Source organism: Callospermophilus lateralis, chromosome 11, assembly GCF_048772815.1.
Source record: "Callospermophilus lateralis isolate mCalLat2 chromosome 11, mCalLat2.hap1, whole genome shotgun sequence".
Classification (NCBI taxonomy): domain Eukaryota; kingdom Metazoa; phylum Chordata; class Mammalia; order Rodentia; family Sciuridae; genus Callospermophilus; species Callospermophilus lateralis.
The window spans coordinates 29,613,387-29,634,838 of NC_135315.1; the positions used below are offsets into that span (position 1 = coordinate 29,613,387).

Below are 21,452 nucleotides of genomic sequence, written 5' to 3' on the forward strand. Positions count from 1 at the left end.
AGGAGCTCTTGGGGGACAAAAAAAAGTTATGATTTCAGTTGTTTGTGCATATTTGGATAAGACATTTTCTAAACCTACTTTCTAATATAATAAGTTCAAGATGGTATAATGATAAAAATTTTTACTACTCAATTTAAATTACTAACCAAATAAGAAAATAATTAGATATTAAATGTAATTAAAACAAAAAAAATGATTACTGTTTTCCTAAAAAATGGAGATATTTAGTACAACTGTAGTTTTAAAGCTGAGGGGTGGAATGGAAGGTGTTGGTATTTCTTGGACTATACGTGATATAATGCAGTAATGGATCAAACTGCCTAATAAGTGATAGGAATTTACTTTAAAGACAAGTATCAATTTGTTCTTTTTTATGTACTTGAAAAGCATATGAATTAGAGTAATAAACTGATAGTGTTGGTGCAGAATGACTCTTTGTATGCTCTCAGTGATTATAGACTAAGAAATTATGCCCATGCTACGTACTTTTTTCTTGTTTGTTATTCTAGAATTATCATTTGAGAGTATCAAAACAAAACTTTGAATGGACTATATTCTTTGTTTACCACTAGAGGGCAGCATAGAGTTATTAATGTTCTGGCCATGTCCAAAAGATGGAAACATCCAAAATAGAGAAAGGTGTAGCAGAATAAGTAGTTTTCCAGAGCTCATATCCATTTTTAATATTTCCTCAAGATGGAGTACTGTATGCATATTTTGTCTGTAAACACAAAATTGATACAACTTTACTTTAAAATATTTATTAATAATAATTTACTCACTGTGTTCCAAGCATATTAATAAATTTCTAATCTGCACAGATTTTCTGAATAGTAGGTATGGTCATAGAATATAAAACAAAATCTCATAAGATTATCCTTATCAAGGTAGCATTAATATTTTTAAAAAATGCATGTAAGTGCTGTAACTTATTATAATTTTGTTTTAATCTTATAATAATTCAGAATCAACAATATAGGCAATCTCACACTTATAGCTAGATTACGTTTCATTTATATCCCCAAACTCTTCAAGCTGTATGGGAATTATAAGAATTTTCTTTAGTTAATTTTGGTTAGCCAAAACCACCCCTAAAATGTTTTTCTCCTGGCAGACATGAAAATATAAAACTGGCTCCTTACAACCAAAATATCATGTTTCTTGAAAAACATTTAGAGTTTATACTTGAGATATCATGAGTACAGTTTTCCAGTTAAGTAGGAAAGAAGATTCTCGTAGCTCTAAGAATATGAGGTAGTCTATAGCTTGAGAACAACTACACCAGGTACTGAATTAAGGAAATATGGGAACCCCAAGGTCCTTTTCACCCAATCACCTAGCCCCATCCCATATTATTCTGAAGTGCTCAGCATTTAATCTTAGACCCTTTGTTGGCTTGGACACCCCTTTGAGCTTTATACACACCTACCAATTTCATGATAAAAATTTCCACCTGGATCTCTTATAGCATCTCAAACTCAGTATTTCTCAGGCAGAATTATCATATTTACCTCACACCCTCATCTTATCTTCTCATCTTCCCAAAGAGAAAATTCTTCCAGTGATGAGTGACACCTTCCAGCAGCATCAAGTCAGCTAACCAACAAACTTCCTAGCTACTTCCTCTCCCAGAATAACCATATCCGATTCATTAGAACATATTGTTGACTTTTCTACTCTCTAAATATCTCATGAGCCCATCTCTTTTTGATCTCCACTCTCATCACAGCTTAAGCGAACATAAGTTTTTAGCATCCCTCTCTAAAGCTTTGCCTGCTCTTCTGCTCTATGCCTATTTCCCTCCCATCCTACCTGTTGCCTGCAAGGCTCTAGATAGTGCGTTGTCTACTCTAGTCCTCCATCACTGTGCTTCTCCACTGACATTCCCTCTAATCCTGAAAGATTACTTTCTTGCTTATCTCATATGCTGTTCCTCTAGACTGGGAATAACACACTCTTCTCATTCCATTAATTCCACATATCAGTTCCAAAGGCCCCTGCCTAAATGTGTTCTCTGTTCTCTTACAGTGTGACTGCTTTTGTTTTTTCTATAGGTGCTCCTAGATCTTGTTCTTTCCTTCATATCACCTACCTCTGTTGTAATGATGCCTAGATATATGTAATTGTTTTATCAACTCTGGCTGAACCATAAGACAGTATGTTTCCTAAGGACAAGGATTCCAATTTTATTCACAATAATATTGTTGGTATGATGCATGACACATTTCAATTGCCAAATTAATATTAATGAATGAATGGTCCCTTGGTTATTCTGTCATAATTTCTGAGAACTATTCACCTGTCTATTTAGCATTCTATTGCTACCATCTGGATTTCACATCAAGATACCTGTTCTCTCCATGGCCTTTTGTGTCAAATTCTGTATAACACTTTGAAGTTTGCAAATATTTTTCTTTTCTTGTTGTTGCAATAATGTAGAGGAAGCAGCAGAAATCAAAAGCTTTGTTTCAAACTTGATACTGTACTTTATATTTCACTTAGTAAATTCTAATATCCATATTGAAACATAGTCATATAAAGTACATATATGCATATGTATAGCAAAGAGTGCATATAGTGTGTGTGTGTGTGTGTGTGCATGCACACACATGTGTGAGTATTTCCTCTTACCTCTCTGAAATTGTGATGGGTCTCACAATCAATGTCATTGTAATTGGAATCTTTTTTGCCCTAGTCATACATAAAGTAATAATGTCTCTTACAATTAGCAGCATCTTATATTTGATAAATTCAGGATTTTGTTGTCAAGCCCTGTAGCTAAAGACAAAGGTCATACAGATAAGTGTGGTGTTTATAAAGTTAAGTAGAGGGACACTCAATTTTCAAATGAAATATTCTTCCAATAGGCTGAACAGATCATGGAAATGGGACCAAAGATTTTAGATAAATAATAGGGCCAGGCCTCTGGGTGGCAGAGTATGAAGGAAGCAATGCCACTTGTGAGAGCAGAATGCATAACAGCAAATAGTATTCTCTTTGCAACATCACTCTCTTCTTTGCCATTTTTATTTCTGTCACAGCCACCTTAATTTCTATAAGCTGTTCCCTGGATCTCATTAATTTATTATTGACTTATTGTATACTTATCAATGTGGTAGGAAGACAACTGTGAGAAGGATAGGGTTCTGGCCAACTGAGAGAATCCATGGTACCAGCCTGGGAATTACTGAATTAACATACTCAAATGCAAGGGCAGTGAAAGTAAATGTGAACAAAAAGGATGCTACAAATAAGTTAAATAAAAGTGCTTTTTGAGCAAAGAGGAAGAAACAAGTAAATCTGGAGAATTAAGAGAAAACTCGCAGTAAAGGTAGTGTTTGAATTTTGCTGTGAAATTTTAAGTGAGAATTCATCAGGAGAAGTGGAAGGGTATGTGGTGGCCTTCTGGATAGGAACCTGTATTTGTAAACCAATTGAAGTCTGAAAGACCATCAGTAGTTCAAGGGACACTCTCTGAAAACAGAATGAGGAGTTGATAGATGGGATGGAAGTTGTATGAAGAGGGTGGAAAAGTAGGTTGCAGGCAGCTTGCACTGGGTTTAGGAAGTTAAGAAGTTTCAACTTTTTTTCTACCAATAGGCAATCAACCAAGGTTCTCAATTTGAGAAGTAACATAATCAAATTTGCTGTCGTGTAAAGATTATTTGTAACAGAAAGTTGGATTCACCTCACCTTACTTACGCTGTTTTATAGTTTATATATGTTATGTGATTCTTATAGAAAACTTGTGTTATAGATATTTATCCCCACATTACAACTGAGAAAAGGGATGGAGTCTGATAGAGGTTAAGCAACTTTCCTATGTTTATGTTAAAAACACACCATGCAATCATTTCCAAGGGGACAATGAGCTTTCTTCCAATGGCTTTCTTGGGCTCTCAAAACTAATTGGGAACCAGGTGCAGTGGTGCTCGCCCGTAATCCCTGCAGTTCGGGAGGGTGAGGCAGGAGGATCTCAAGTTTAAAGCCAGTCTCAGCAAAAATGAGGTGCTAAGCAACTCAGTGAGATCCTGTCTCTAAATAAAATACAAATTAGGGTTGGGGGTGTGGCTCAGTGGTTGAGTGTCCCTGAGATCAACCCAGGTACCCCCTACAAAAAAAAGGTGGGAGGCCATGTTCAATCTGTAGATCGTGAAAGTATGGGGAATAAAGAGTTAGTTAAATCAGAATCATAATATCAAATGGTTTCTAATAATATGGTAAAATATTATTGAGAAAATTACATAGTAAGGTTATAATTGGAAATAAAGAATGCTAGTAGTTTTTAACAGTGCTACTTAAATGCTCAGGAATACATTATTTCAAGGTCTGCACAAATGTCAATGTGAGAGAGTTCAGACTTTGAAGTTGAGCATGTGAAAGTGCTTAGCACATTGCCTGTCACATCCTGTAGTTGCTTGGGAACTGCTGAGTCAGAATCTAGACTATGGAAAAAGGCCTCAGCACAGCCCTGAAGTTAGTATCTTCACATGTACATTAATCCAGCTGGGGCAGAATTCACTCCTTTAGAATGCTAGACTTTTACAGAAATAGCTTTGTTTTCGTTTGCAGGTTCTAACTTTTAAACGGGTTCAGAAATTTATGTCATCGGCTAAGATCTTATTCCAGGAAGCAAAGAAAAGTAACTCACAGCTGTAAATACTTTTTTAAAAAGTGTGTGTGTGTGTGTGTGTGTGTATAAAATCAGAGTCAGAAAGCATTCTTCTTCTCTCTTCGGATTACTACTCTGTTGGAAAATGCTACTTCCTTCATTAGGGTATTTGAACTCAATGTGGGGTATAAATGGTCTTCATGAAACTTTCCCTCTGTACTGCTCACACAGCATAGCCTGAGAGGAGAATGTGGGAGGTTGTAGGTGGCCTCAGCTCTTTTGCCCACCTGTGTTTTCTTAGCCTTCTTCTCTATAATCCTGACAAACTGTGATTTCTATTAGATATGCACATACCAGAGTTATCTCCAAATAATGTAGAATTTATTTCAAAGTTCATAATGAACACGATTGTGAGCTAAGCAACTCAATGAGACCCTGTCTCTAAATAAAATAAAAAATAGGGCTGGAAATGTGGCTCAGTGGTCGAGTTTCCCTCAGTTCAATTCCCAGTCCCCGTCCCCCAAAAGAAAATTAAATTGCAGGCTAATGTATAATATACTTAAGTATCTGAGAATAGTCTTGATATAGTTGATTTAAACACATATGTAACAAAATGTTAAAATGTTAATTGCACCCAGGCAATACAGAACTGTGTTTATAAAGTCTTAGAAAATCAACAATTCTGTTTTATTGAGCATTTAAGAAGGATCCATATAGAAGATGTTTTTTCCATATTACTTTTTGTTCTACCATTGTTATCATATATTCCTCCTCACACAATTATTAAATGTAAGAGATAAAAATGACTTATAGCTATTGTGTATTATGTTCTGACTTAGAAGTTATTTAATTACATATTTGTAATAGCCAAATGGTTCAAATTTTATATATTTTAAAATCAAATTGCCTTTTTTGTTTAGGTTTTTCAATGTTTAGATTTCAGAAGATCATAAAGTTGTAATGTATTTAGATATTGACATCTTTATACAGTATTTGGGATGACATATTCCTATCAAATCTCTTGATTTTATAATTCTGTATTGCCTGTTGTGTATTTATTTAGTTTTTCTATATATGCGTTAGTCAATGCAAGAGATAATACCACATATCTTTTTAATAAACAGAAATAACTGTTTTAATAAAAACAGAAATAACTATTGTTATTTAGGCATAAAATACCCATCAATCACCATTTTTGTAAGTCATATGGTTCAGACTAATAATAATTTATCCAAGGAATAGGTTTTAGTAGATAAGACTTCAAAATAAGATGTTTCCTTGAATTTCTAGAAATTACTTCAGTACTATCAACGTGAATAATCTATCTTTTAAACCATACATGTTAGTCAGTTTTCCGTCACTACCACAAATACCTGAGAATAATCAACTTATGAAAATAAGTGGCTTATTTGGGTTCACAGTTTTTCAGGTTTCAGTCTATATTGGTTGACCTTCACCTTTGGGTCCAACGAGGCACCTCATGGCAGAATACATGGTGGAGCAAAAACACTTACCCCATGACCTGGAAGCAAAAGAGAAAGAGAAAGAGACTAGAGTCCCACAATCCCCTCCAAGAGTCTTCCCCCAATGACCCCAAGACCTCCTATTAGGCCCCGGCTCTTCAAGTTTCCACCACTTCCCAGTAGTGCCACCCTGGGAACCAAACATCTAACACCTGGGCCTTCAGTTGACATTCAAGATCCAGATCATAGAACCTATGTAAGCTTCTCCCATAGTTATAGAATAATATTTCCTGCCTTTGTATGAGGATAAATGGAGAAGTATTTTAAGAAATGAAAATGAATAAAGCTTATTTCTTATTTCAGATTGAATTAAGAGGAAAAAAAAGAGAGATGAATACTTGCCTCACAACCACAGTAAATCTTGCAGTTGACATAGTCTTTTTCATTTAGGCTACTTATAAGCAAAGCCAGGACTTATCAGAGACAATGCCAGGACTCCTGTTAGTATTGCTCTTGATTAGCAGGGTGTGGCTAACACTGTAGACACAGTCAATTAGGTCTAGTCACAGGAACCAATCTAGTAAAGATATTTGATCATGAGCTGAAATGTGGATAGGTCAGCCAATCTAGTAAGAAGATATTTGATCATGAGCTGAAATATGGATTGATAAATATAATTACGAGCTTCAGTTAAATTTTTAAAAATCTAGCCCACATTTATTTCAGAAATTATGCAGGAATGCTCAGAAATGAAGGTGAATGAATCTTGTATTCTGAAATATCTCATATGAGTATTTGGCTGGATTTTTCATAGAGTCAAAAAGTTTTATCAGTCTCATCTCCATTCTAATATGCAGGCCTAACTATTAATATAGGCAGGATTCCTTGGCATGCAAATTTTACTCACATGTTTTATGTAGCCAGGCTTTTAAACATTTTCCTGTTGAGATTCTGTAAACTTTTTTTTTTTCACTCTTTCAGACATTCTTCACAAAAACTTTTTATTGCTATAATTGTATCCATTAATTTAAAAAAAAATTCATTTCTTTATAAATGCTATTGTTTTTGTTAGGATGGACGTTTGAAGCCAGGAGATCAACTTGTCTCAGTAAACAAGGAATCTATGATTGGTGTATCATTTGAAGAAGCAAAAAGTATAATTACCAGAGCCAAGTTGAGGTAACGTTTCTATGCATAAGATAGAATGAGTCATTTAGCATGTCTCTTCAAAAATAGCAAAGATGTTTTAAGTACTTCAGATGCTTAAAGAAATATTTTAATAATATTTGAAACATTATCTTAGAGTTCAGTTGTACTATATCCATTACAGATATATAAAATGATTTCTTTGTAATGCTAGGTCAGAATCTGCTTGGGAGATAGCATTTATAAGACAAAAATCTGATGGCAGTCATCCAGAAAATCTATCATGCACATCCCTTTTACAAGCTTCAGGAGAGAATGGACCTCAGGCCTCAACATTTAGTCTTCTTTCTTCTCCCCCTGAAATACTAATTCCAAAGACCTCATCTACTCCAAAAACTCAAGCTGCCATTTTACCTTCTACTAAGATGAGTCAGGTAATCTTAAGTTTCTCCATTTATTGATCCATACAGCCACTATATGTTTTTATCTTGGTTAAATAGATACAGAATTGTGATTTGGGCCATACAGTTTCTTAACAAATTAGTGTCTTTTTAAAAGACTTTTTTCTTCTTTTTTTTTCCTGTTTTAGATTTTATACTGTGTTATCAATAAATATGATTTTTCAAGCCAAGAATCCTATGTCCAGAAGCATAATCAATTAGAAAATATAAGTATGACAAAAATGGCACTATGGAGATATATCTAAATATCACTCAAAACTGTTAGGAAAGCAGTATTTAGTTTGAGACACTTACTAATGAGGTTCAATTAATTATTTCTGTTTTCTGCTTGACAGAAGCCAGACAATGTTTGATTATTGTTTTTGTTGTTATTCCTTAGCTTCTTTTCTACCTAGTGAGGTTAATCCTAGTCGTCCAATCTGTGTAGGTAATGCTCCTTACATGTGTATATTAGAAAATAGCTTGCTTTATTTGAATCATAAAAATGGGGAATTTATAATATCAAAATTAACAATCATTATTAACTATTGCATTACATAGTTAATCAGTTATAAAATAGAGCATATAGTATATTTGTTTCAGCTATAAAATCAAATAGGAAACTCAAAGAAGCTTTCAGTCAGTGAAATGAATTCCTTAAGGATAACTTAAGTTTTAGGGATATGTTGATCAAAAACAGGCTCTTATTGTCATTTGAAGTTATAGTGTCTTAAAAGATAGGATATATGGCTTTATATGTTCCTGTCCTTGGATGTGGTAAAGCTAAAGCAACTGTTAACCTTTAATTCTAAAATGTTTTGTTTGAAGATAAGTATTAGAGGTCTCATATTTTTCATAATACTACTTTAATCTCTTTAACCATTTTTTATGTTAACATAAACATCTAGTCTGATCTTTGACTTGCTTTAGAAAATGACATTGCATGTTTCTCATTTTCTTTCACAGATAAAAACTGAATACCATAAAACAGAATATACTCCAATTACTTCTACAGAGAACAGCCCTACAGATACATCTATTTCAGGTAAATACACATTTAATTCCTTTTTCCTGCTATTTTTTTTCAATTTCTTTCTCTCAGTGTTGAGTACATAATGTGGTTTAATAGACTTTAAAGACGAGTACATTATGCCTTTTTTCTGTCAGTGAAAAAAAGAATAAAATGAATGTATTGTCAATGGTTCCTGTTAGATTCTGACTTTCATTGGAAATTGCCCTGAACAAAGGTTGAAATTTTAAGAGATGCTTTTTCGTAAGTGTCTATGAAGCTGTAATAGTTAATGAATTGTAGAAACCAAATAATGAAAACTTTTCTATAAATTATATTAGGTTGCCTTGTCCTTTTAGTGAAATACTGAAAGGTACATTAAATGCATCTTTCAAAAAACTCATCGGAAAAAGGAACACAGCTTAAGAAAATATTTTTTTTTAAGAAAGCATATTAATATAAACTAGAAGGGCCATCAGTGTTGTAAATTCAGCATTATTGGGTTTTAATTACCCTAAAATGATTTATGGACTTTTTAAAACAATAAAGCAATACTTGTCTAAATTACCCATTAAAAAAAAGGATTTTTATTAAGCTACAAATCAAGTACTTATTAGCCCAAGTATTAAGGGGAAAAAACTTTCCCTTGAAATTATTTCCAAAATCTAAAGGAAACAATAATTTAAAAACTGTACTTAATATGAACAAAAGCTAATTATATGTTGCTAAATTATAAAGCAGATTACCACCCATATATTTTAATTTTTAACAGTGTTATTTACCTGAGACTTGCAAAGAGAGTTAGCTTCAATTAAATAGCTACCATATATGGGTTAGGGAGATAGCTCAGTGGAAGGGTTTGTATTTAGCATGCATGAAGTTCTGGGTTTAATCCCCAACACTGAAAAAAAAAAAAAAACAATTTATGCTAGATTTCATTGTAGTTTCCTTGGATTTAGATCAATACTGACCAATGGGTTTATAGTGATCTTTAGAAAAATTGTATTCCTTTTAATTTAGTGAGATTTATTGACTCCCAGAAACTTTGTTAGCAGTAATGTCCTTTACATAATTAATGTCCAGCCTACTATTATACTGTTTTTATTTTAAAGTGGGAAGAAAGACATAGATGAATGAAGCAAAAACTAAGGAGATGTGGGATCGACATTGTTAGATGACAGAGGTCAAGGTCCTTTATTCCTTGATGCTATCGTAAACACTAATTATGTAGCATTTATATCATGTTTTCAGTATTTGAAGTAATTGAACTACTCGGTGCCTCTTTGAGCCATTTATTTATTCAGTATGCATTTACTATATATGTGTAGAAAACAGTACAATTGGAATTTGAAAAAATTAAGATTCTTCTCTAAGATAATGGCATATTGTGAGATAAATCATAGGGTTAAAAATTCTTTGTTATTCAAATTAGAAAGTATTTAATTTCATGTATATATTTGTTAATATACATATGTTCTGATTTTATAACACCTTCACACAAATAATGTAAATACATGAACAAAGTAAACTAAAGAAATAGTGAATGGCTTGAGTATGATATAGACTGTGATAACTGTGATTACTACCAGGTTCTGAACCTAGACTTAGACTTTTAAATCCTAACCCAGCATATTAGCTCTGTAACCTTAAAATAGTTGCCTCTTGGGGTTGTTATGAGGATTAAAGATCATGAGTGTCTAGCACTTAACATTATAATTGGTACAGAAAATTTTGCCGTTATTGTTATTATGAATATTACAGAATCCTTACCTAATCTGTAGCTCAGATAACATTCCAGGATATGTTTTTAGAGCAGACATGAGAGCTTCCAATATTTGATTCCATTTTGTGACTTCCTGAAACTGGTTTATACTAAGGGATTTGTTACAATATGCAGAAATCAGTTAAGAAAAACACCTTAGCAATGTCCAACATTATCCAAATATTGAAGGAATTGGTACTCAGGCAAGAGATTATCCCAAGTTTGGAAAGTATCATGAGCACCAGGCATGGTGGTGCAGGTCTATAATCTCAGTGACTTAAGAAGCTAAAACAGGAGGATGGCAGGTTCAAGGCCAGTCTAAGCAACTTAGCAAGACCCTGTCTCAAAATAAAAAATAAAAAGGGCTGAGATGTAGCTCAGTGGTAGAGCCACCTCTGGGTTTAACCCCCAGTACCAAGTACCAAAAAAATAAAAGGAAAAAAAAAGAGAGGCACAGAACTAGAATAAGCCAGATGTCAGGTGACCTTAAGAGGTAGGTCTGATTAGAGCAAAGACATCTTGTAATCATTAATAAAGTGAGAGAATTTTATACCATTGACTAAGAAATGATGCTAGGTTTTATAATAGGAAAATAATGGAAAAAAATAGTATGTAAGTTTATATAAAGTACATATTAAAATGGAATTTTTCCTAGGGTTAAAAATAACAATAACTCAGCCTTATTTAATTATTTCCACATAAATATAAGGAGATAAGATACTTCTGGTCAAGGAGCAAGGCAAGGAGAAGCAAACTCAACTCTAAATTATCTTTAAGTATCTTAGTATATTATGATTTTTCTTTTATAAGTACTTAATTATAGATTCTTTCCAAATTAGATCCTTAGCCATCATTTTTATACTCCTTTAGTTGATAATCACAAAAATAAATGTTTTAATGTTAACCTCAATAAAAATAAACTTAATAAGAGAGCTACACCTCTATCCCCATCTCAGTCATTCCAAGGTATAAAATTGATTAGAATTTTTAAAATCAGTATGATACTTGAATATTTTTAAAATCATTTACCCTATCATATCAATTTATTCAAAATTCAGAGTTGTTTACTATTGCCACAAGTTAACACATGAGTTTGTGGGTCAGCTAAAAGTAAAGACATTGTTAAGGGAATAAGAAATACTATCATCATTTTAACAATGGCACAAGCTTTAATTCCTCTTCATCAAATCTTTTGAAATTACACAAAGTACTGATAGGGAAAAATATCCTTTGAAGGTTCATGGAACTAATCAAATGGTATTGATCCTGCTCTTATAAATCATTCCCTTTCTTCTGCTTCTAAAAAGAGGAATAGGAAAGAAGATCCAGGAGAATGATATGTTTTTGAAAAGCCCCCCCCCCCCAAAGGAGCAAATAAAGAGCTTGTTTAGATAAAGAGATGTGATTGGCTAATGAGGAAAACAGTCTTTGAGGTACTTTTGGGGTCAAGCTATTCCGAATTGCCAAAACATACTGGTCTTATGTACAAGACCCTCTTAATTAAGGTTCATCTCACAAGTAAAGATTTAGAAAACAATGTTTTGTTAAGCCATGATTAAATATTGCTAAATGGGGTGAGGGGGAATTAGTATCATTTTATATTATCTCCTATTAACACTGTATTTCTGTGTTAATTTGGTTTTTGTAGTAGTTTTCTACGATTTTGTTGATTTTTACCTTTAAAGCTCATATGAGATTATCAGTTTTATTCTTCCTACTATTCAGATGAGAAAACTGATATAAAAAAGGTTGACAAATAAGAACACTGGTTTCTGTGTGACAAGAGATTAGAATTGTAATATTGTTATTATGTACTAGCTGTGTGACCTGGAGCCAATTTCTTTACCTTTTTGGGCCTTAATCTTTGGGATAAGAATAGTCAAAACCTATGTTATGTTGTTGTTGTGAAGATTAGTGGACTTAAATATATAATTGATTCACTCCCTGGCTAGAAATAAGCATAAATATAAGCTAATATTTTGTTATTTCTACTATTATACATAGCAAGTTTTTATGCTCAGATGTAGGGAAACGTGAGTGAGAAGCCTATGTTGTGTGTATCCCTGTCTCTGCTTCTCTCCCCCTTTATTCCTCTTGCTCTCATCTCTGTGTCCCTTCCACACACTTACTCTTTTTTTTTTTTTTGAAGTAATTCAAACTTAGTCTTAGTGAGGCCCTAGGTTAGTTTGGGTCCACCTAGTGTTAGTGTGTCTTAATTGCAGGTCAAGTACCAAGCTGGGAGTCAAGTCCAAATCTAAAAGATGAAAAGTAAAGTTGACTTACCTGTTATTTTATCTTCCATAACATTTCACTCCATAAAGATCTTTTATGCCATGCTGTAGGTTTGTTATAGAATTTCTCTTAAGAAAAAATAATATTTAATATTTTTATCCTCCAGCCAACAATTAGATGTTATGATAACAAAGAAGATTTTCTAGCTTTTATCAGGATTGTAAAATTCTGTTACACTAAAGTCAGTCTTTATAAGGTTTATTTCCATTTGGAGCTAAAAGTCAGTAACCATTTTTTTTTTTTATAATCTTGACACCTATAAGCTATATTAAAGATTTTACATAGAATGTTGAGGATGTGTTAAAGGTTTAGAGGAAGACTATTTATTTTCATATGCACTTCTTATGTTCTTAAGAAAGAGAATGCAAATCATTTTGTACTTAGAGACAGATGCTCTGAGAAATTAAAAAAAAATTAAAACACTGCATAAAGATGTGACATTTTAAGAAGTTTTTTTCTCTTCCTCTTGTTTCTATGTAGAACTAGTAAAATACCATTTAAAAGTGTATTTGGAATATAGTGACAATTTAGGTAATAAGGATTGACATTAATTTTTATAGAAATTTGATTTACAAACTTTGGCATATTAACACAAATAGATTTTCAAGTTCTAGCCTCTTATGGAACCTGATTTCTTATTCATGTGACAAGGACAAAGGCATAATCAAGGGATAAGGACAAGGTTTATTGAAAAGGTACAAGAAAATAAGTGAGAAGTATATTACCCTCACTTCTTAAAAGTCCAGTTATCTACTTAAAACATAACCCTTCTGTAAAATTAGACTTTTATTTTTAGCTCAAAAAGTTTTGTGTCTCTATCATATTTTATGTGATTTAATGCAGACTTGAAATGATCTGCATTCATGGATTTTTCCAGAGTACTTCGATAATTCACATAACAAAACCATTTTGCCAATTTAAGATCATGATCTTTTTGAATTTTTAATATGATTTTTTTTGAGATAAAACTTTTTAATATTACAGTGATGGTCATAGTGTTGAGATGTATGTTTGTCTTTTAATATTTCCATGGGACTTCACAGTGCATAATTGGTACTCTTTTTATATCTTTGAGGGCTCAAGTAAAGCTGATTTATATGATACATTTTAAACTTACAGGGGAAAAAAATTATGAAAACAAAAGTGAAAACTGCCAACTGATTAACCAGAATTATTTTTGAACAGCAGGAGCCCAGAACACATCCTGTCAAATGAAAAGTTCTATTCCAATTAAGTTTCCAATTAATGTGCACCCTGTTGTCTCTTAGATATTGCTCCTGCCTGGACTGATAATTATGGACCACAGGGAAAGAAGATTTTCCTAAATCCCTCTATTCGCCTTAAGGCAGAGAAACTGGAAATGGTAAATCCCTTAAATTTTCATTTTGCTTTGGAGTACAACAGGAAAGAAGTATTCTCATTCCTTGAGAGGATAAAGTACTGGAGCCATTTTTGCCTCAAGTTCTTTGCAATTGAATGAAGGGCAGTTGGGGTTTAGATTATTTAATTAATGTTTGCTTTTGGCAATTCATGGTGATTTGCTAATACAAAATAGAAATAAAACTTTTGTAACTAAGTTGACATGCAGATAATAAGTTTCTTTCTCTTCTTCAATAAGAAAATATGATGCTTTGCAATCTAGAATCAGTGGGAACATGGAATAAATTGAGACAAGGTATATTTGGCTTCATATATAATAGAAATAAATGCAATGAAGTAGCACTTCATTGTTGTTGTTGTTGTTGTTTTTGAAAGCAAAGAGTTGCTGAATTCTAAAGAACAAAACAGTCCTTAAATTTAAAAAGATTTTAGCAGTGTAGTGAGGCACTAAAATATGGTCATGAGGAAGGCTGGGCATGTAGCAGGATGGTAGAAGTGCTTGCCTACCATGCTCTGCATTCAAGACTAGCACCGCACAGAAAAAGGGTAAAACAAAAATAGTCCTGAGAAAAGTAGAGCATTGAGGACTATTGTTACCGTGTGATGGGTCCCTTACTTCTTGCCTTCTCAAAAGAAAGATTTGTCAGGAGACATAGGTAAAATGAGCATAAAGGGTTTAAACCTTTAGTGAAGTGAAAGTTCACCCCCAAGAATGTAGAGCAGGTCCCCATTAGTACCTAAGCAAAACCCATAGGGAGTGATCAAAACCAGAGTGTAAATGATATTACAGTGGATGCTATCACCCAAATAACAGTGCCTCCTGTTCTGTATGCCCCAAAGTAGAAAGTTCTGAAGCTGGTTACAGCCCAGTTTCTTAGTTTTAAAAGGTTGTATCTGACCCTGAAGGAAGCGGTTTTCTGTCCCACAGATTAGAATGCTCCTTCCTCCATCAAGACAGAATGAGTTCTATTCTTCCTTTCCCCATCCTGGGCTCATGTCTATCTACCTGCCTACTCTAACACTAATATATGTAAAATAAACATAGGATGATTATAAAACGGGAAACTAAAGGTGCGAAAGCAGTTTAAAACTTATCTTAAGGTAACCAGCAACTGAGAAAGAAAATGTACTACATCTTTTTTTTCCCCCCAAAGGCACAGAGGTTTATTTAGGAAAGTAGATACATATTGAAGAAAAGATGTGTCAATATCAAGAGAGAGATGCCTTCAGGGTAAAGCAAAGAATACACATTATTGAGGGCTCTCTTCAGGAGAGACAACCCCCCCTTTTTTAATGTAAATTAGATATAAAGCTGAAGGTACACAGCCTCTACTTTCCTGTGAGGAGTTGTGGATTTTTTTTCCACATTTTAGAAAGCAGATGAAATTGCAGAGCTAGAATGAATAAACATAGCATATATGTACTTACCCAGCCTTTGCTTAGTCCTGTCTTTCTCATTGAAATCTGAAATTTGAACAGTCTAATTGTTCAAATGCTGGCTCAATTTCTTTGTCATCCAAACTTTGCTAATTTATGATAAATACTGTGCTACTTTGTGTATCTGTAGCACTGACCATCAGTCAGTATACGATGAGCTTCTGTGTATCATGCTTTATCAGTGAGATCATGTTTCTTCACCCATAGTATCTCCTTCTGTTTAAATACCTGACTTTTACTTCTAGGAGAGGAAAGATTTCTTTTCTCATCTATCACTAAGTTCATGGCTGGCAGAAGCACCTATAACAAAAAAGATTAACAAGAGAAATAGATACACATTTATTTAATATGAATATGAATTTTACATGACACAGAAGCCTTCAGCCATGAAGACCCAAAGAAATAATACAGTCTGTATAATTTTATGCTTACGTTTGGGATGAAGGTGAACAGTCATGGAAGAGTATTGATTGGACAAAGGGGATATGGCTTAATACTAATAAACTAAGGGAACTTAGAAAGTCCTGTTTGTTCAGGGTTTTCATTATATCCCTGTGTTTTAAGAAAAAGGGATGTATGTACCTAAATGACCATTAAATGCTTCAATAAAAGTTCAGTCTTGACAGTACTATAGAAATATTTTTAAAAGCATATAGTAGATCTAAAATGTATACAATGGGAGGTTGTGATATAATGACAATTTTTAATCATAGATCACCATATATAATGAAACTTAAATTTGTACAAAAAATACATAATTTATATAAACATTTATTGGCATTATGTTCATAGTAAAAGCTTGACAAATTAGACACCAAGTTAATAGTGTTGCTTAAGCAGTAGTTCTTAAGGATGGGAGTATGATTTTTCTCCTCAGGGGACATTTGGCAATGTCTTTGTTTTGATTGTCAATATTGGAAGACTGCCTCCAAATTAGTAATCAGTAACAAAAGATACATCTTAAAACTCTATGAAAATTTAAAAGATATTTTAAATAATTTATGAGTCAAAAACACTGCTAATGAACATGAAAAAATGTTTATTCTCACTTGTAATTAAGGGAATTCAAATTAACAACATAATATTTCATATCCAACATACTGACAAAAATGAAAGTGTAAAAACAGCAAATGCTGTTGAAATGTAGAAAACAGAAATGCTTATATATACTATTAGTATGCATAAGTTGGCACGACCAAGTGGTCACTGAATATCCCTAAGACTTAGCACTTCCTCTTCTAAGCATATACTGTGGAGAAATTTTCACACATCTACAAAAGGAGGCATATATATTTTGTAATCAAAATACAAATCAGAGTAATTAAAGAGTCCATCAATCAGGGGACTTTTGGATAATACATTATTACTTATAGATAATAAATTACTTATGAATAATAAATTATAATGTATTATACATGAAATACCATTTACAGTTAAAATAAGTAAACTAGTTTAAAAGATAATATTGAGCAATTATAAAATCATAAGGTTAAGGTAAAATAAAACTAATTTGTAGAGTTAATACTTTTAGATTATACTATTTATGTAAGATTTTAAATGCATAAAATTAAAGTGCATATTACTTAGGGGATACATACTTAATATATTCAATGACATTAAAGTATGAACAGGAAGATATACCAACCTTAGGATAATGGTTGTTGCTTAAGAACAATAAAGAAATTTTCAATTAAATTAGTTTTATTTCATATATTTATAAATTTCAAGCAAATACATGATATATTTGATGACAGCCAGTACATGGAGTTTTTTGTATTCTCTCTTTTTTTTTTTTTTTTTGAGGGATGGTATTTGGAGCATTTTTATAACTGAAGAGGAAAACACACAAAGCTAAGAATTATTATTCCATGTACACAAGGCAAATACTTAGGACTTCAACAGGGCAGACAGATGATGCTAAGAAACTTTTGGAAGAATCTTTCCTGATATTCTGCCTCCTGTTTCCTACTTTCATTGTGCCTAGTCAGATTGTGTGCCTGGGGATTAACTAGTTGCTTTTCGAAATAGCACACCCTGCACACACTATGTTAAATTATGTATTGTAGTTACTATATTTGTTCACATCTTATTCTCTCCCTCTAGACCATAGAGTCTTTGAGGGTAGGGACCATGTATCATGTCTATCCCTTGTATTTAGTTTTGTACCTGACAAATAGTAGTACCATGTAAATATTTGGTGAATGAAATGAGAAATGAGTGAACATATTACAAAGGCAGAAGAAATTTGTAAGGAATAATTACCAATATTAAACTACCAACCTTTTATTTGTGATGTTATTGACAGTATATATTCTTTTTGCTAGAATCCAATAATAGGGTGTCTGATCAGCTCCTGTACATTGGATAAGATATACCCAATATAATATATATATAAAATATATGGAGAATCCAAAATAATAGTGGTTTTATTTCTCTCACACCAAGAAGCCTGAAAAAATGTAGGCTAGGGCTGACATGGAGGCTTTATGGTGCATGGGACCCACATTCAACTGCCCTTCTATTTTACCATCTTTATTGAGGTACCTCATGAATCAAGGTAACTGCTCAAACTCCAGCAGTATTTCCTTCCTCCTATCTTTTTTCTTTCTCTTTTCTACCCCTTCCTTTTCTCCTTCCTGTCTTCCCTTCTTTATTTCTCCTTTCTCTCTTCCTTTACCTTATTAAGCCAAAAGAGAGAAGGAAAAGGAACAAAAAGTGCTTAATTCTGCTTTGGAAAAGAGACTTTCTAGAAATGGTCTCTAGGACTTTGCAATATGTTTCATTGGCTAGTAACCTTTATAGGCAGTTAATCCATAAATAGCATACTTTCCTTGGCCATTTGGTTTTGATCACTGTTCCTAATGTGGATTTTTTTCACTGGGTTGGAAAGATTGCAATGAAAAGTTTTATTCTTTGAAGATTTGAAATCTTGCTTTACATGAGGCCTTTTCCTTCCAGGCTCTAAATTATCTTGGTATCCAGCCCACAAAGGAACAACACCAAGTCCTGAAACAGCAAGTACAAGCAGACTCAAAGGGGACAGTGTCATTTGGAGGTAATACTAGATTCATCATGTGTATCACAGAAACTCAGTGAAGAGTTACTGTGACCCATTTTCAACAAGCATGTCTGTTCTTTAGAAGGAGAGAATGAAAAGTAAAACCACATTGACTTAAAGATCCTTAGTCTCAGTACTCTAAAAATTCTAATAGTTAATAGCAGAAAGGAGAACTTTATTAGAACCTTTCATCTCTAAAATATCATTATTCTATCATATTCTTTTTAATTTTATATTTATTGCATAAAGATTGCTTTAATAATAACAAAAGAAGCAAAGACAGTATATAGAAGTCCTGATTTACTACTGTGAGATTAGTTGTAGTTCCTCTTTTCAGCTAGAATGATATAAATATATTTATAGTGCTACATAATTATTTTTATTAAAGACAACATAATTTACCACTTAATTGACAAAGTATAGTATTAAGCTTTTCTACTGTTGGGAATTTTGATGGTTTGTAGTATCAGAAGCTAATACTATAAATCTATTTATTATTGTGAATGTATCCCCTTTCTTGGGATAAATCCTCACAAATGATTTTGACTTTCAGTGCATATTGGTAAATTATTTTCCAAAGACATTTTACATATACTTGTTCTGCTATCAGTAATGTTTGAATGTTACAATTTTTTTCCATCTCTGGTGGCATTAAATATTTCATGTTTTTCTTACATGGTTGATGCCCCATTGAATAATTTTAAAAATATCTATTATTACTAAAAAGAAAATCTGCCTTTTTGTATTGAAGCCATTAAAAGGGGTAATTTTGGTCTCATCTCCTCTTGAAAATCATGCCAAAGTAATAAGAAAAAGAAACAGAAATTGTGGTTTGATTATATATGCATATCTAAGGACAAAAGTGGATAAGGAAAGTACAGTTAATGAATTAGTGGGTAGAGGCAGGTAAAGCCTAAGTATTCAGAGATTAAACAAAGTCACAATAGAGAATGTGTAGATTTGATCCTTGGGAATTAAAAGCATTTAGGCAGCACATTTGAAACAGGACTGTTAGAAATGTTCCTAAGAAGAATTATAGGTGCTGTTCCTTGCCCCTTCTCAAGCAGGCTAACAACTACCACTCCCTTACACCTCCAGGGAAAAAGAAGTTTATTTCCTTGAGAAATTAAAGCAGAGAGATTATGGCCCTATAATTGCCAGCAGCAAAGAAATTTGGGGGAGTGTATGGTGAGTCATTACTCACAACACACACCCAGATTGCTCCATGGAATTTACAGCCCTGTTTATAACTGTAGGCAGGAGATTGTAAGATTCTGTCTGAAGAAGCTTAACAAAAATGTCAGCTGGCCACTCGATTGCCCTATAGTTTAACCTGCCAATTGACTAGCCAAGTTATGCATAACAAAATTCCCAACTAACTTTTTTAGTGCTTGATTCTTAAATATATTATTATAACCAATGGTTACCAGACATTTGGGGAAATCCTCCATCAGAAAATATAGTTCAGAGTATCAGACAAACAGGAAAAAAAGGAATTTGAAAAGAAGGAGAAATGATGAAGAGCCAAACAAGAATATCAGATAAGCCATAATTAACATCTTTAAAAGACAAATGAAGATAATGCATCTATGAAATAGGAGTAAGAATTTGTAAATTAGGAATAATCAGAGAATATTTAAAAGAATCCTTAGAAATTAAGAAATATAATAGTCAAAACTAAAAATTTTGAGAATACATAGATAAATAGTTCACTCTTAGTGTCTAAGAAAGCTACAGACTGCTGCTATTTATTTTCTCAGTGTCCATGGGCAGGTTAAGACAGTTAACTTGTGTTTGCCCCAATTTATTCATCTTTAAAGTGGAAAAGACAAGAGAACCTCCCTCCAAAGGTTGCTGTGAGGATAAAATTGCTAAGCACCATGCCTGGCATACAGCAGTTGTTACGTAAACAGTAGCTGCTGCTATTATTCTAAACTTCAGATTCTTCCAGCTAGAAAAGCCATAAGTCATAATATTGTCATATGTTTCAGGAAAAGTTCTACTTACAATAAAGAGTTGGAGAATTAAAGACATCTGTGATATGTTTGCTTTATTATTATCTTAACTGAATTATTAGCTTTAGCAAAGTTAACTAAAATGAGATAAAACCAGTTTCTTACTTATTTGAACTTACATTTACCCATCATTTGGCAAATACAATTTTAAGATAAATTATGCAAGTTAAATCTGAAGCACTAGTTCTAATACATAGTTACAACTTTATGTGGGAAAAGATGACATTTATTTAGATGAGGTTAAATGCTATGTTCTTACTGAAATGTGTTCATTTCAGATTTTGTACAGGTTGCCAGAAATTTGTTTTGCTTGCAGTTGGATGAAGTAAATGTTGGTGCACATGAAATTTCCAACATATTAGATTCACAGGTAGAGTATGCCCTATAGAATTATCTTGCCCTATAGAATTATCTTGATTCAGTTTTAAGTCACAGTCTTATGTTACAGATCATATATGTAGGCCTTTTAAAATTTTTCACTAGCTTTTTAAAAAAATTATACAAGTAATTCATGTTCTGTCATAGCATGATAGCATACACCTATAATCCCAGTAACTTTTTGAACTCTGGCAAGTTCAAGGACAGCCTTGGCAACTTAGCAAGATCCCATCCCAAACTAAAAAACAAAAAGGGCTGGTGACCTAGTTCAGTAGTAAAGTGTTCCTATGTTCAATACCGGGACTACACAAAAGAACAACTTCCTTGGAGATATATATATATATATATATATATAAATAAAACACACACACACACACACACACACAAATATATTTGTTTATTTATCCAAGGAAGATATATGTATCTTTCTTGGATAAATAAACAAATATATATTTATTAT

The 21,452-nt window shown here is 32.8% G+C and overlaps 1 protein-coding gene across 5 annotated transcripts in view; it reads left to right on the forward strand.

Annotated features, from left to right (window-relative positions):
• Window positions 1-21,452, forward strand: part of Stxbp4 (syntaxin binding protein 4) — a 150,385-nt gene that overhangs the window by 21,091 nt on the left and 107,842 nt on the right. For all 5 annotated transcript variants that reach the window (XM_076871642.1, XM_076871644.1, XM_076871643.1 and 2 more), the window contains 6 exons: window positions 7,148-7,254; window positions 7,436-7,655; window positions 8,628-8,706; window positions 13,993-14,087; window positions 18,500-18,596; window positions 20,893-20,984. In XM_076871642.1, the coding sequence (XP_076727757.1) occupies window positions 7,148-7,254; window positions 7,436-7,655; window positions 8,628-8,706; window positions 13,993-14,087; window positions 18,500-18,596; window positions 20,893-20,984 (690 nt within the window). The remainder of the gene's footprint in view (window positions 1-7,147; window positions 7,255-7,435; window positions 7,656-8,627; window positions 8,707-13,992; window positions 14,088-18,499; window positions 18,597-20,892; window positions 20,985-21,452) is intronic.